Raw genomic sequence first — 16,722 nt, forward strand, 5'->3', positions numbered from 1 at the left:
TTATTTGACCTTGAAACAGCCTGATGTTCAAACGCAGAGCAATGCATTTCACCTTAAAGCAAAGAGTCTATGTAGGTGTAGATTAAACATTAAACTAAGCATTTATATGAGTGAAAGCTTTGTGAACCGAGAATGCCTGATAAAAGACTCATTTTTGTGTTATGGGGAACATTGCAAAATTGACAGAAAAAAGCTACAGATCCTCAGAAAGCTTTACCATTGTCCTCCAAATACTTTCGGAGAATATAGCTGGTCTCCGTCCCCTCAAAAGTGTAGTCCAGAGGAATGTTTCCATTGATATCCTGCAGCAAAGCGTTAACTCCAGCCTGTTAAGTAAAAAGCAAAGAAGACAGAAGCATTTATCAGACCTAAACTGAAAATAACTATCAACACCTCCCAGTGACAAACCTGAACTGAAAATTATTTAGATAAAAGTAAAGAACTCATTATACAGCTATTTATCCACTTGTGAGTTACAATTTAGGAGTTAGGGATTGGTCAAAGCAGCCAGGGACTTTTCCAGATTAGGCATAATTTTATGAAGGATCCCTCAGAAGAGCATTGAGCAATATACAATTGAGGGATACGGTTTTAAATGTCAAAGTTTTAAGAATCACAAAACGTTGGTTCAAAATCTTGCCAGAGAAAGAGGAGGGCTTTTTACAGTGGGTTCTCTAAAGAAATTAAGTGGCACTCCCTTTGCTCTATCTCTTGGGTTAAGCTGTTAGATTATATAGAGGCCAAAAAAGAGCATGTCCATAGATTTTTTTTTTCACTTTATAAAATTATATAAATAAATAAAAATCACAGATGGCTACAGATGGACTGGTGTGTGGTATCACAGAGCAGAGTTCAACCAGTTAGCTTCCCTCTGGTTGCAAACAGGCCAACACACACATCAGCATCGTGGCAGAGCATAAAAGCCATAAAATATCTAAGAAACAAATGTAATAAGTCATAATGCTTAAAAAGTTGTAGTTCACATGATTGCATGGCAAAAGTATTGCTAAGTTTTGTTCTTTGTGTTTTTTTTTTTAACAAACTTAGATTTGTTAGTACTGTAAGATAGTCAGTACAAGCATAAGTGGGAAGCAAAACTGCAACAGCCATACGCTTTATCTAAGTGTTACTTTTATTATATAATTTGAATAACATTTCATAATTATAAATATTATTCACTGGCTTAAGAACTCAGTTGTTTAACAAATAGAACCAATATTTTCAAACAGAAAGGTAATTTTAGAACTGAAACTAAAAAAAATAGACAATATTCGTTTTTAATGAGAAGTAAAGCTGTTTGAAAACATTCATTTCCATTCGAATCTAGTGAAATTCATTTTCAAAGTAATGCATTTCATTTCAAAATACATTAAAGCAGATTCCATCAGAGCATTCCAAATTCAGTTTCTCATGACACAGGTTCCAGCCCATAAATTACCCAACCACATGGCCTAAAACCCAAAGGCTAACAGATTTAACCTCTTGCAGTCAGTTGACTGACTTGATTAAATGTTGTGATATATCAAAGTCAAAGTCAAAAAGCCTTTATTGTCATTATATTCTGTGACAGATACAATGAGATTTGGGACTTCCATATTGTGATATATATTGAAATACAGTGGTAAAACATAACTAATTTAATCAGAATATAGCAAAAATATTCTTTTACATCAAGGATAACATTTGTGCTTGGACAGAGAAATTCCTGTGATAATGTTGATGTGTATTGCAAACTCAGAAAACTGACAATAGGCTTCTTCAGCTGCTGCTATTGTTGTTTAAGTCACTGATCTTTCTCTTCTTCCATGAATGGAAGATGACTTAAAATGACTTAAAAAGTTCAACAAGCTAATTAAGATGGCTGTTATGTTCTAGGAACTCCTTTAGAACCTCTGGAGACTATTTCACAAAGAAGAATTCTTAATAAAGTAAAGAAAATTATGGACAACAGTGAGCATCAACTTTTGAAGATTTTTTTTAACTACAACAGAATGTCTTCAGTCAGAAGCTTCTCCAGATCTGTTGCAAGACAGACTGCTACAGAAAATCCTTCCTGACTACAGCCAACACCTGGAAAAAAAACAACGTAAGAGTTACTGCAACATTTAATTTCCCTTTGGGATTAAGAAAGTATTTTTGAATTGAATTGAATTTGTTCTTATTTAACAATGTATTTAAGCATTAAAGAGGAATTTGAAGTAAACATTTTGGATTTCTTACCTGTATGATTATGCCACTAAATATTGGAGGAATAAAGTAGCCTATTGGAAAATAAACAAGTAATAGTTGTATTTCCAGATGACTGTCACTGTACTCTTTGATACATTTAGATGCAACAAAACTCCCCTGAGGCATGGAGAAATTGACTGCTGATAGGAATTAGGTTATTTTCTTCTCAGTCTAACTAAACCAGCAACCATATGCATATTTCCCCAAGCGCCATCTGCCTGAATAACTGAGACACAAAGATATTCCTACATAAGGTAGATAAAGAGGCCAGGTGTTTACAGCTAACAATTAATTTTCTACAAGATAAAGCGGATCAATCCTGCATTTGTAACAGTTTTACAGCAATAAAGAAAGAAATAATAAAAATTGATTGATTAAAGTATTTGATTAAAATAGATTGTCAAGTTGGGCATGTATGCTCCTATGGGAAAAATAAAATGTGGGAATCGAGAAACAAGATCGGAAATAAGGTAGGGCTGGACAATATTTCAGTATATTTATGAAATGACATAAATACATGTCTGATATTTCAATATACAATACAGTCTATGAATTTCAGCCATTTGTCACTGAAGTTAAGGATTTTACTTAGTTTTATGTGGCAAATAATTCTAAAATGATGGAAAATAATTGTTATTGTTATAAGTGTTTACAGGTATCTGTTGTGGCCAATCTTGGCGGTTTTTCTGAGGCTTTTATTTTTTTTCCACGTCAATATACGAAAATTTTTAATATGGACCAAAAGTAAGAAATTTTTCTTGATATAAGTTTTGGCCATATTGTCCAGCATTAAATCAGGGTATGCATAAATGTATTGTAGACAACTACTACTAAGCATAGAGGTTAAAGTATATAATATATTTTTAAGTGACCACTTTTTTAATATAATGTAAAACACTAGAATTGTTGGCTAGCATTTAGAAATATAACTGCTGTCAGGTTTTCATTAGCTAAATAAAATCTTGCTAAATCCCAGCAGGGCTTTTAAGCAGTCAATGTTCAAAATTAGAGCATTTGGAAAAGTAGTGAAAACAACAGAGTATATTAATGGCCTGGTTCCCTGCTGTTTGGAAGCAGAAGATAAGAGAATTAATATCATTGGCAGTGAAGTACTCCATCTTCTCATCAACCCCCACCCTCACTGTGCCCATGAGAGTTGACTGGCAAACCTCTCAGTCAGCAGAAACCACTCTGTCTCCCCAGCATGGAAACGGGAGACAGGAAATCAAGGAGAGAAGCACAGGGCCATAGAAGAGAAATGGGGAAAGAGATGGCGGAATAGGACAGAACAGATTAGAACACATTAGCTGCTGTATTTCTTCCTGTGTCAGTCAAAGATAAGGATGGCTCAATCAGACTCCTTTTGTTCAGACCATTCTTCAATTTCCAGTTAAAATGTAAACCGTTTAAATTAAGGGCCTAAAGAAAATCACTTACAGCTGCTCAGATAAAGAAACATCCCATATTTACTTTGCAACAGAAAGTCACATTTACTGAAGATGCCTGGGAGAATTTGCAAAACCAAGCAACTGAAATTAAATAGACGGCTTGCAACATTTTTCTCTGAGTTTTAAAATGTACAGATCTGGACTGGAGGCACTGCATAATTGCACCATATATATTAATGGTTTGAACTTCCATATCAATGGGTTATTTTGCACAATTTCTTTTCTCCCACACTGTTTACATTTGATCACTGCTGCACTTCATGGAATAGAAATGTTCATTTACTCTCTGAAACCTGTATCAAACTAAATTTCGTTTGTATACACTCTGTGTATACAAAATGAAAATAAAAGTTGTCTTAGGCCCTTTCTCAATATGTGTACTTGTGCGTTCTCATGTGCTTGTGAAACATCATCAACCGCAGCCCTAGTACTGTTCCAATTCACAAGAACAGTATACCGAGAATGGACAAAGTCCCCAGATGTTGTTCTCGCCCCTCCCTATTTACCGAGCATGCATCAGAGCAGACTTGTCTGGTTCTTGAGTTTGACAGCTGTCTTAGAATGCACCGCGGCAGCAGCAGCTTTCAATGAAGGGTTCCATTGATAGTTAAAAGTTCTCTTTTCTGCTGCAGTTGTTCAATAAAAGTACATTTTAAGATAATTTGAGGCAAGAATATTACACTTTAAAGCGTCACTATGTGAACCATTTACCGATTTAATGCGTCATTTAAAAGAATTCTGAAGTTAAGAGGACCACCGCAACCAGTGGACCTCCGAGGCTAATAGCAGCCAGGGCTAACCGCAGCCCGTCTGCAGCTGCCCTCTCTCGGCTTAGCCGGGGGTTAGTCCTGCTGGCTCTGATGGTGCTATTTTTTGTTTTATTTGGGGAAACGTTCATTTAATGTGTGTTTATCTGACTGAAAATAAATGCATACTAAATACACACAAACATTCCCTCATGTACGTACCCATCAGCCATAGAGTAGTAAAAAAAAAAATTTAAATCTAGAAAAGCAGACATTTCCATTCCTTTCAGGATCATCTTAATCCTGTGTAACTGAAGGTTAACAGCAGTCACCTAGGAGCCAATCAGAGGAACCAAGCTGTACAAGATTCTGTGGAACTCTCTACACCAGTCAGCTCTCTGTGGGCTAATCAGCACCAGTAGAACAGTCCCAACTTATTGAGTGACTAGGCTAGATGGGCATACCCTCCCCTGCAGCTGGCACATTTCTCATTATGGACCTAATCAGTGTAACCGTAGCTCTTGTCAAGGGAATCTCTACAGAATGAGCTATCTCTTTGATATCATGCTAATCCAAAATGTAGAAATATTTAAATTTCTAAAGATTTAACTAAGCCTGTAAAGGAATGAAGTCATGTTGGAGGTTCTCTGTGTTACAGAGGACCTTATCAATGAAAATACTTGTTTTGTCCTTTGTTTGTGTGTGTTTTAGCTTGTTATTTACTGTTGATTGAGTGACTGCAGTTGAATTGTTTGTTTATTACTGCTGGCTATAAATTGCCCTACAGAGACAATAAACACTCCTTAATTCTTGAATCTCACTCCAAGGCAAAACCCTATAGGTTTATGCTAATAGGCCAACAGGTTGAAAGCAATTTTAGAAAGAAACCTAAACTCCAACCAAGTCCATAACCACCACTATAATTTGTGTCTTACTCAAATAGAGGAATCAGTAAAACAAATGTTCTACCCCCCATAAAGTGCAATGTTGCATACCTCCTTTAGTGTTAGCATTCCAGTGACTTTAATGAATGTCTGTGTTTGTAAATTATTCTTACCAGCAGTAGAAGCAAAACCATATCTGCATGGTCACATACACATGCTACATGAAGGGCTGTCCAAAGGTCTTCGTCCTGTTTGTTGACATTTAAGCCTCGCTCAATCAGGACCTCGGCTGCAAACACATTATCATGGCGAGCACACTGCAGAAAAAGCAGAGACCATGAATCCCATTACAATTAGTTAAAAGAAAACTATATCCGGGAGCACAGCTTACTATCAACCATGCAACAATTAATACATGAGAAAATCATACAGCACGGTAATTAATCTTTTTTAACATCTATTGTACTGCTCTGTTGATAATTACATTGTTCTGAGGAGGAAATTAAGGCCTCAAGGAGACCAAAAACAACACATTAAATGAAGAAAAAATGACATTCATAGATGCTGGGCTTTATTTGATTTTGTTTAGCCAGACTGCAGAGTTACTTAATCCATCATTAATAGTAGTATCTTACCAGGTGCAGCAAAGATCCCCCTGAGGAAGTTGGAGTGTTGGGGTCTGCTCCCTCCTTTAAGAGACACAACACTGCAACACAATAAACATGAAGGTGTTAGCAGCTCCTGTAGGATGCTAGAACAAAGGCATTCATGTTGTTTATGATTATAAATCTACAGGTACAACATGGATTTTCTTTGAGCTCTTCTATGGTCAAAACATTTAAATTCTTGCCACTTTTTTAATATCCTGTAAGTCCCAACTTTAAGTATGTCGTTGTAAGATATGCTTGAATTCAAACCAGGATCCTAAAGCTCCTGTTGTTGATGACTGATGTCCTTGATGAATATATGTAAAATAAATATACCTGCCCTTTGGGATCAATGTTTGAGGTTTCTCATCTAAACAAATCCACTGAAGCTTGTATATTATAGTTAGCGTTGTTCTCTGACTTGAAATTTAATCTCCCTCAGTTCCATGCCTTACATTCAGCATTCAAACATTTTCTAGCATATTTACGCTGTTTTTAGCCTCATTCATATTTTTTTTTATCAACATCAGGCAACACTACAGCGCTATGCTGTCACCGCAAGGGTTAATTCCATGTATTAGAGCCCACAATGTCCAAATAGTTCAATTTTGGAATCACCTGACCTGAACACCTTCATCGTAAATTTTATTTTCTCAGCTGGGTCACCTGTTGAAAACTTAATTGAAGAAAAGTGCCCTCTTGGAAGTCAAATTATGTGCTAGAGGGCCCTGTCTGGAGTCAAAATGTGTGCTAAAGTGCCCTCAAGTGCCCTTTACAGTATAGAGCCAAAATGCACGTTAAAGTGCCCACTCAGCTGCTAAAGCATGTGCTAAATTGTCCTCTTGAAAGCAAAAATGTGTGCTAACATGCCCTCTCTGGAGCCAAAAAGCTAAAGCACCCTCTATAGAGCCAGAACACATGCTGAAGTCCCCTCTTGGGAGCCAAAACACTTGCTAACTTGCCCTCCTGGGTAATGAAATCTTTGCCTTGTCCAGGGTCAGGCGCTGCATCCCGCCGGACGTGGATTTGTCCTCCTTTATGAAGCACAAGGCTTGTAGAGCAGTTTTATTTATTTTTTTTTTTTACATTTTTGCTGGGCTTCAGCCCAATATCCAATCATAGAATGTAAACAATCCATTGATTATCTGATCTAACAGATGATTGGCTAATAGCGGTGCTATGTCAGATAAATGTCTGCTTCTCATTGGTTAAAAAAGTAAGCAAGGACCAGAGTGCTGCTAAGTTATGCATAGACAGAACGTTAGCATCATGCCAAAACGCAAGACCTCGTTTAACCTCGTCTGCCTAAATAACTGATGCAGAGCTGTGCAAAGTGTACCTTACTGTAAAACATCATCAATCCTACAGAAGTGTAGACTATGGTGTGAAAGTGGACAGAGAGATTTTCAGCTAAAATGGTGACCATAAAAACAGGTCTGCTGCACACTCATAGACACTATAGACAAGTTCCCAAAAGACTGAAGAACTTTAAAAAAAAACTATTCTTTTTGAGTAGTTGAAAGTGTTTTTCTTACAAATCTCTTTTGTTGTTGAAGTAAAAATATTCGTGTTTTTTTTATTATGAATGTTACTTGTTAAAAAGATTTTTTTTATGTTTAAGTCCACACATCTTATGCTTTGTGGCATTCTGCACTTTAAATATTCATATCAGTGGTCACATTTTTAACACCACAATGTATTGAATAAATACAAATACCGTGAACAAATTCTTTTTGACTTTTCATTAATATTTATTCCTATTCAGCCACACAAGAATCCTCTTTCAAACCCTCAAAATTGTACTATAAACAAGACATTATCAGATTCTTATGTACACCTTAGTAATTCATTGATATGCAGCATAATGTCCTCCTTTTTGGTGCTATAAAAATGGCTACCCTAGTCAAAATGCATACTAAAGTGTTGTCTCTGGAGTCAAAATGCATCTTAATATTATCCAGAGTGTCTACTCTGGATCCAAAGCTCACGCTGAAGTGCCCTCTTGGGAGCCAAAGCGTGTGGCTGCCCCTTCCCTTTAAAAATCTGTGCACGCCACTGATTTTAAAGACTGTTTTCTTTTCCCAAGTGTTCACTTTTTCTTTTTATATCGTCTAATCAGTTCTTTAAGCCTTTGCAAATCAGCTGCGACTCTAGGCAACTGGTTGGGCAACATAATAACTAGGGTTATCAGAGTAAAGTAGGTGAATTAAATCCATGTTTTAGTATTCAGATTTTTTACTTTCAACTTTTTGCAAACTATTAAGAAATTTCCTTCCTTCCTTATATTTGTATTATTGGTGTTGACGTAAAACGTTGAATCTATTACGACTCATTCACCTTTGTGGTTGAAATGTAACAAAATATGAAAAAAATGTTAAAGAGACTTATTGCTTTAACAATACACTTTACACAACTATGAACAGCTTCTCTCTGTCAAAAATCAATAGGATTCAAACATCCTGTAATCGCCCTTGACATGTCAGTGGGGAACAGTGTTAAAACAGTGCATGCGTGTTTGATGCTTACTTCCACTGCGTCGGTCAAAAAGGCAGTTGATTTACAAACCGTTACATCACTTACTATAGGATCCAATTGGATGCATAACCCACTATCACTTTGCCATATATCCGTTGAAGGAAATGCAACCCTTTTTCCCACAAGTTCTCTCATTCAGCCTTAGGCAAATGCACAGAGACTAGAAATCTAAATAAGGCCTCTGTGAGCTGATACATTTTTCATGGAACAAGGGAGAAGAACAAAGCAAACAGTGAGACAACATGTGAGAAGGTGCAGTGGAGTAGGTGACAGAGATACAGGGAGTGATGGTTATAAAAGAGAAGGTGGGACAGGGAGAGAAAGTGCTGCATTCTGGACATTTATGTGATATCAGTAATACTGACAGAACATGGTTACTCACTGTTACCACGGTCATATACAGTACAAGACAGAAGTGTATCAGCACAATAATAGCGGCTCTGAAAACAACAACTACAGAAGCTCAATATATTAAACCATGCTAATAATTCCCTTATGCTTTATTTAGGTTTTACGGACCTGCTTAAGTAATATTTTTCCACCCACACACAAGCAGACAATAAATGTGCTCACAAATCAGACACCTTTATTATTCCTGGTCTAATTTAGACAAAAAGCAAAACAAGAAAAACAAAAATCCACATAGAAAAATACAGAATATATACTACACATTATAAAGCATATTACTAATGGCAGATAAAATAAAAACAATACCCCTTAAAATTACAAAGCTAGTTATTTTGTACATAATGATATCAACCCCTTCTGTGGCATAGTATCAGCAACAGAGAACAGGAGGGTCTCTATTCAAGTCATTAACCTTGATCAACTGGCATGTCTCCTTTCGCAGCTAAAAAACAATCCTATTCACGGCCATGTTGTTCAACCACTGCTGCCTTGAACAAGCTTCAGTCTGCAGAAACAAATATCATACACCAGTTTGTTGTGATTAAATAAAGATTTTCAAAAACTTGAATTTAAAATGCATATGCACCACTCATTCCAAATATACATATGCGTGTCCTATTCATAGAATTACTATTTCGCTTTATTTGTTGAAAAAAATGCCCACTGCATTATACAACCAAACACAGCAGCTATCATATATGCATTCTTAAGGCTGAAATAAAAGTCTGAACTGCTTAAATAGATATTTGACTTAATGAAATCCCTTTGATGGGGTATTTTTCTGCTCTGTATTCGTAGTAGAAAGGGTTTCTGACCCATTATGGAGGAGTGATCTGAGGCCTGTACCACAAAGCAGGATTACTGGGTTAACAAAACAACTTCAGGTTTAACTCTGACATTCTGTTACCACAAAGCTGGATTCATTCTCAGCCTGGCTTCTGTGCTGATGGTTGTGATTAGTCCTCTGCCCTTGAGCCCACCTTTATACATGCAAAATCACTTTGTGATACATGCTTCTGGTCATTAATCTAAAAAATAGGGGCTCTTAAAGGTCTTCACACCCAGATGACATGATCAGAACAAGTGTTTAGATGGATTCATTGCATACTGGATGGACATAAGGCTCCCCTCTCATTCCAATACAATAACATTTTAAGTTCAATCTCATCACAATATAGCAATTACCTCTATTTACATGACACCTGTAAAAAAAGAAAAAGAAATGTAGATAGTTTTTTAACAAAGATCCATTGGAGTCTTTCAGTGGCTTTACAACCAGCAGGGACGCAAGGAGCTTCAGCAGAGGCACAGTAGTAACTCAGTCTCTGTGTGTGGTGTTTAAATTTCCAGTAATCAATGTGAGATAAAGGAACTTGCTCGAGGTTTATAGCAGAACGGCACACATCAGAAAGTAAATACTAAATTTTCTTACATTAAAAGGGTAAAAAACATCTGATTGCAACTTCTTGTTTAAAAAGTGTAAGTTTAAATGATTGTATTTGCTTATCTCTGTGTGGAAAAAAAGACATGTACAACATCAAAAGTAACCTGTCTTTTGCTTTATCCTAAAAAAAACCATTTAGAAAAAAAAAAAAGGTGTTTCCGTGGCAACCACATGGGAACTGGGACTTCAAGTTAAGAAACTGCAATTTTAGGGTCAATTACATAAAAGTTTTAATGATATACGGAGAGAAAAAAGGTTTAAAACAGATCCTAAGTAAAGCTTTAAGTAGCAGGAGGAATAGCACTATATGCAAATATCTTAAATTTAAAAAAGAAACAATCTTTAGCAAAATCATGCCAAGAAAAGGCCATCAACTATGGGGGTGTTCAACAATTTAAATTTTGCGATTTCTTTCATTGCTCTTAAATTGCCCAAACAAAATAAAAACTGCATCTATTCAAATCAAAATTAGATTCTACAGCAAGCAGTTTCAGTGCAGCACCAAAACATGTCCGTCTTTGTAAAAGTCTTTCTTCCAATAATCTGACCAAAACCTGAAAGCTTTATGAATGTTCATAAAGCAAAAAAATTAGGCAGGAAAAATTATATACTTTGTCAGCAATCTACCAGATGTTGTTCAAACCCCTCATATGAACAAATGTCTGACTCTGTCTGTGTGATTATTACAAATTAATAGGTAGTACAGGGACTATTGTTGTTTTTAAAAAATACTTTACCCGAATTCAGACTGATTTATATTTTGTGATTTAAACTCCACCTCAAGTTTAATCAAATTCACAATGTAAAATTAGAAGAAAATAGTTTCAAAAGTTGACTTTAAAAATATTTTTAAAAAATCCATCTCTTTTGACAAGAGGGCAACTTTTCAGACTGTAAAAATTGGACACAAAAAAATAACCTACCATTCGTGCAAAACACAGAACAAGGGTTTCTATTCATTTGGTCTGAATAGTAAACATCAAAGATACATTTGAACAATTTATATTTATAGTATATAACATAAAATATCGGTTCCAAAACAAATTAAATACATAATAATGAAGAAGTTTCACTCAACTACGTTTGACTAAAAATTATTTGTTTTAAACTTAACAAATGATAAAAGCATCAGTCTCTCTCCAAATGTCAAAATGAGATGCAAATTTAGGAGGATCCTTCTTAGTAAATGATTGTTCAATAAGTTCTTCTGCTCTTATTCAGGTCAACTGTAATAAAACTATAAAGCGCTTGAGAAATATAAAAATAATTACTAAAAATACAATAAGACAATAAGGCTTTTATGTGTGAGTGTTTAAAGACAAAGAATAAAACAGTGAAACAACAACTTCAGATGAGTTGTTGTTAAACAAACTGCACACTATCCAGACAGACAGAAAAAGCACTCGGTAATTAATGCAGGGACTTGTGCACAGTCCCAGCAACAATACCCTTCAACTTGTTTTGCTCTTCACAATAGAGAATTGAAATGCTCATGGCTGAAAAGCAAAGGTGATATAGTTATTGTAACCAGTGGGGAAATATCACAGTATGAAACTGAGCTAAATGTCAAATGAAAAAAACAAGAGATATTGAATCCATTCTCATAGAAATATAGATATCTTTGTTTAGGGTTCTTTGATGGTTACGCTCATATTACACTGCTTGCAATCATGCTAAACATGCAGACACATTGAAAAAAAAAACGTGATGCAAGTTTAAATGTGATGAAGTAAAACATCATCCCTCTGATTTCCTTAAAAAGACAGCATGCATGTCGCTCTGCTCCTGTTATAAATATTGCATGTGTAGTGGGATCAGGCAGTGGAAATCAAACTGTTCTATGTCTGGATGGGTTATTCTACTTTTATCGTAAAATCAACAGCTTATGTTGTTTTATTTATTTCAAGATCAACTTAACATCTAAGAACAGATTTTAAATCCTATTTGGGTAGTAATTAATCAGAAAGTAGGGCAAGCTGTCACTTTTTACCCTGAATTTCATGCATCCAATATAAAAGAAATTCAATATTCATAAATGCACACATCATAGAGTAACCTTGGCTTAGGTAATGATTATGGTCCATTGTTTTTATAGTTTTGATTCTGTAGCAGTGGTGCACTAGTGAGATATAGAGTACAGTGTGCAATATGCAGCAAGGCAATGGTAAAACATTCATTTCTTATGTCAACAGTTGTTGTTATGAAATCACTGAACAGATAGATATTTCAGATAAGCCTCTGTCGAATAGCCTAAATACACACAAGAACAGCTAAGCAAGAACTAAACTAATTATTTGAATATATAGACATTCATACATTTTTGATGTTAAACAATGAAAAACTGCAGACTACAAACTACTTTGCTCTAATGTGTGTGTTTTGTCGATTAACTTGTTAATTACTTGATGCAAGATGTGAGTTATAGTATAGTATGCAAGATGTGGGAAATAGATTTTAGACTACGTATATGGATATCAGGTTTTTTGTGTTTTAACTAATTATTAGCCTTGATTAATTATTAATTAAAATCTGATTATTTTAAAACAAACTCGTTGCATTCATGATGTATATCAATTTAAGGTCAGACTTAAACACTTTTTCGAAGGTTATGTAGATACAACATAACCTACAGCTGCTGCTTTTCCACCCATTTTTCTGTCGACATCCGACTTTGATGCAGTTAAGAGACTGATTTGGGAAAAGCAATTTCACCAAAATGTCAAAATGCAGCTGAGCCAGTGCTTGCATGTGATAGATAGCAATGGAGAAGGGAGATGAGGTGTGTTATGTTGCAATCCAGGCACAGGGCTGCACATTATTTTTCATCTTAACCCTGTAATGTTCTCCCTCAGCTGATGCCTCCTGCTTGCTGGTCTTCAGTCTCAACCTTTTTAGAATTCACTTTCTTCACTCTGTTCTTTCTGTCTTACTTTTTCTTATCTCACTGCCTTGTGCTTTATTTCATGTTCCAGAGACATGGTGAACATGTCATAATGCAACAACGTGGAATGTGGTTGAGAGAAAGATGACTGATATCTTATCAGCAAAATATTGAAGCAGTAAAAAAAAACAAAAACAAAAAAACTAATAAAAAAACACAGATCTGTCCCATATAAAAAAAAATCTACTGATTAGCTTTATTTCTTTATCTAAGCTTTATTTTCTGACCAACATTTTTTTATTCTAAATTTATACAATATAAGGGAAATATAAGGGATAGTTAAAAAGGGGGTGGGGGGGGGGGGGGGTATACGTTTGTTACATACAAAGTTTTGTCACTATTTTGTCATTAAATCTCCATAAGTATGCACCGAAGAAGGCTTTAATCATGTCAGATAACAAAATGCTTGATAGTATCCTTTGCAGACTTACATAAATGATAAAGGATATTTAAAAAGGGACTAAACATTATAATACAGCAGCAATCAATTATTTTTATTCTCTAATGTTTTAAAGACTTAGACTTTATTAGTCAAACTTTATTGTCATTTTGTACACACAGGGTGTATACAAAACAAAATTGGAACCTAGAAGGTTCTTATTATGCAGACTGGTGGAGAAACCAACAAACTACTATTAGAGATACTTTTAATTTGAAATATGAATCTGGTTTCTTTACAAATGTGTAGTATCAATGTTCAGCTCCACCAGCACTCTAAGGTACAGCAAGTATTTTTTATTTGAAGAGCCAGAACGAGAGCTATTAAGACAATGTAAAAGGGGTCTAGAAACACAATGAGGAGGTTTGTGAGTATGTTGGTACGGAAGCCGAGTGCGGTCATGTTCCTCAGATACTTTTTCACAGTGGTTTTCTCGAAAAAAACAAGATAATTCTCATTATCTAAAGATAACGAAAGCCGTTTTCTCGTGATAACGAGGTGATAGTTTTCTCATTAAAAAGTTGTTTTCCCGTGATATCAAGATGATTGGTGTGTGTTAAAACTGATTGCATCATTCAACACCACAACAGCAGGAGATGATTTATAAGTCATGGCAGCCTATGTGTAATTTGTAAATAATCCTGTGTTTAACTTTTAGGTAACGAGACTACGTTGTTGGTTTGATGATTTGCTTCCACTTCTGATTCATAAGCAATTAGACCTATGCCTCCACTGGCTAAGTGCCGGGTGTTTTCTGCACAGCCCCGGTGTTACGCCTATAACAGGTATAAGATGCATTAACCCCCAAAATGAGTCCAGATTCAAGATTTTCATTGAAAAACAGTCACATTTGTTTCTACTGCATTCCATGCAATCCAATCATCCACCACAACCATACAAGGAGTGAAAAGAAATAGGAAACAAAAAAATATTATTTGCGCACACACGGTACCGCAACTGCATAACCACTGGCCCAGCAGACATGGATGGACTGGGAATCCAGGGCTGTTAGGCCAGCCTCATTCATTACTCATACAGGTTAATGATCTTGTTAACTCGAGAAATAAATAAATGTTTACAAATGTAAACAATTATTTATTAAGCCGTGATAACGAGATACTTATGACGTTATCTCGAGAAGACAAAGGACAAAAAAAAAGTTGGGTATGACCGCTCTCGGCTTCCGTATGTTGGAATGTTGTTGAATTAGATTTATTTTATGGGTCTTGACAGATAAATTAATTTTATGTAGTGTCTTTATATTTGAAAACTTTGTAATTGATCATTTTATTGTATTATACAGCTAACAGGACTGATAATCATCATCCACTGTTTGTAGAGCAACCAGTAAAACAGTTTTAATCAAATTCCCTTGACAACACATCCATTTGTTTAAGAGCGATGCATGGCTTTCTTCTAATTTAGCTCCATGTTGACTCACCCTTTAACCTTTTCTACTCAATGTTCGATAACAGGGTGTTTTACATCTACAAGTTTGCTCACAGAATGTCTGTCCTAATAACATTGATTAATAGCCCTCTCTAAGCTGAAAATAAAGGTGGAGGGAGGCTTATTCGGCTTAAGGGGATGTGTTCATATATAGTGAAAACATTGAGCAAATTCTGCAGCACAATATTATGACATATCCATAACAAAATAAACACACATACAGTTTTATCTTCTATAAAAGTAGAGCATTTGGATATGCTGTCAGAGTCTTTCAAGTTTATATAGTAAGCAGGCTAACTAGAGTTTTACCCTCATATCCAGATGGTCTTTTCTAAATGAAAGATAAAAATAGCTTGATAATTTCACGGTTAAGAATCATATTTCTTGTTAAATCTTCATTGGCACTACTTTCTTAAGGCAAAGGCCTAAAGGTTACCCTTTAATTAAACATATATAGCATTAGTCCATTTGAGCAATAAGGGCAATAAGTAGAAACACCACTACAGTTTTAAAAAAATAGTAAGATAACCAGTAAATTTACATTTGATTTGGATTATAACACAAGTCCCAACAAAAGCAAGAAACTTTTCCAAGACTGAATCATCAATGGTTGATGTCGCTCCACCGTTCACATTGTTAGCAAAGGGTGCTAGTTTAGTCTCAAAGCGATATCTGGAAAAAACACAGAGGGATAAACATGCTGAGCCAAGAAGCCAGCTACAAGCTGCAGTCCGGTCAAAGCAAAGAGACACCAGCTGCTCACAAAGGGCTCAGCTGAAGCACGCACAGACAGCCAGGGAGGAAAGATTATCACACTGACCTGCAAAGAGTGCTGGTGGGACACAGATATTTCCCTACTGCTGGGTAAATGACTGGCAATCGGCACAATAAACAAAAAAGGCACTGAACTCGGACAAAAATCAATGCACAGCAGAGTAGAGTGTAAAATCCTCTTGACTTGCACACATTTATTGACAAAATAATCTTGTAAAACCATTGAAGAGGGTGTTTTAAAGAGCGAGCTGCAATGCTATCCTTACAAAAGAACTTGAGAGGGGGAGAAAATGTATAGTATCCAAGAGGATAGTGTGTAAGTCTTGTCAATGTAACAATAGCTAAATGAATGAATTGGCTTTTCTTACTACAGTTGGGCATAAATTTTTGTTATTTTCATTCGAGGGAAAAAGCTGTACCACAAAGCAGAGCTGCAGCAAGTCAGATTTTACTATCAGATTTGTGGTTTTCTTAAGGATCAAACTCCCAAACTTAGTTAGTCAGACAGAGAAAAATAAATCTATACATAAGGATATCATACACTGACAATAAAAGAAATACGGCTAATCATGTTTCTTGAAAAAAGACGTGGTTTTGAATACAGCAGAAATGTAAAGGATCACAGGGTTATACCTATCCAATAAAGACAAGGTTTATAACACTGTTTTGATTTCTAAAATAAAATTGCATTACACACAAAAATAGAAAATTGCATTAGGAGAGAGACATCTTGTACTGATACATTTACAGATGAATAAGATTACCATGGGAACCACTA

The 16,722-nt window shown here is 35.6% G+C and overlaps 1 protein-coding gene across 4 annotated transcripts in view; it reads right to left on the reverse strand.

Moving 5' to 3' along the window:
* The window catches only part of myo16 (myosin XVI), a 128,544-nt gene that overhangs the window by 77,705 nt on the left and 34,117 nt on the right, over window positions 1–16,722 (reverse strand). For all 4 annotated transcript variants that reach the window (XR_005281177.1, XM_038289661.1, XM_038289662.1 and 1 more), the window contains exons 3-5: window positions 5,943–6,013; window positions 5,481–5,624; window positions 218–326 (exon numbers count right to left, since the gene is read on the reverse strand). Coding sequence is in view for 3 of the 4 variants with exons in the window: in XM_038289661.1 (XP_038145589.1) it covers window positions 218–326; window positions 5,481–5,624; window positions 5,943–6,013 (324 nt within the window). In the remaining variant the exon portion in view is untranslated. The remainder of the gene's footprint in view (window positions 1–217; window positions 327–5,480; window positions 5,625–5,942; window positions 6,014–16,722) is intronic.

This window comes from Cyprinodon tularosa, unplaced genomic scaffold (genome assembly GCF_016077235.1).
Source record: "Cyprinodon tularosa strain WSP-4 unplaced genomic scaffold, ASM1607723v1 ctg270, whole genome shotgun sequence".
NCBI classification, from domain to species: domain Eukaryota; kingdom Metazoa; phylum Chordata; class Actinopteri; order Cyprinodontiformes; family Cyprinodontidae; genus Cyprinodon; species Cyprinodon tularosa.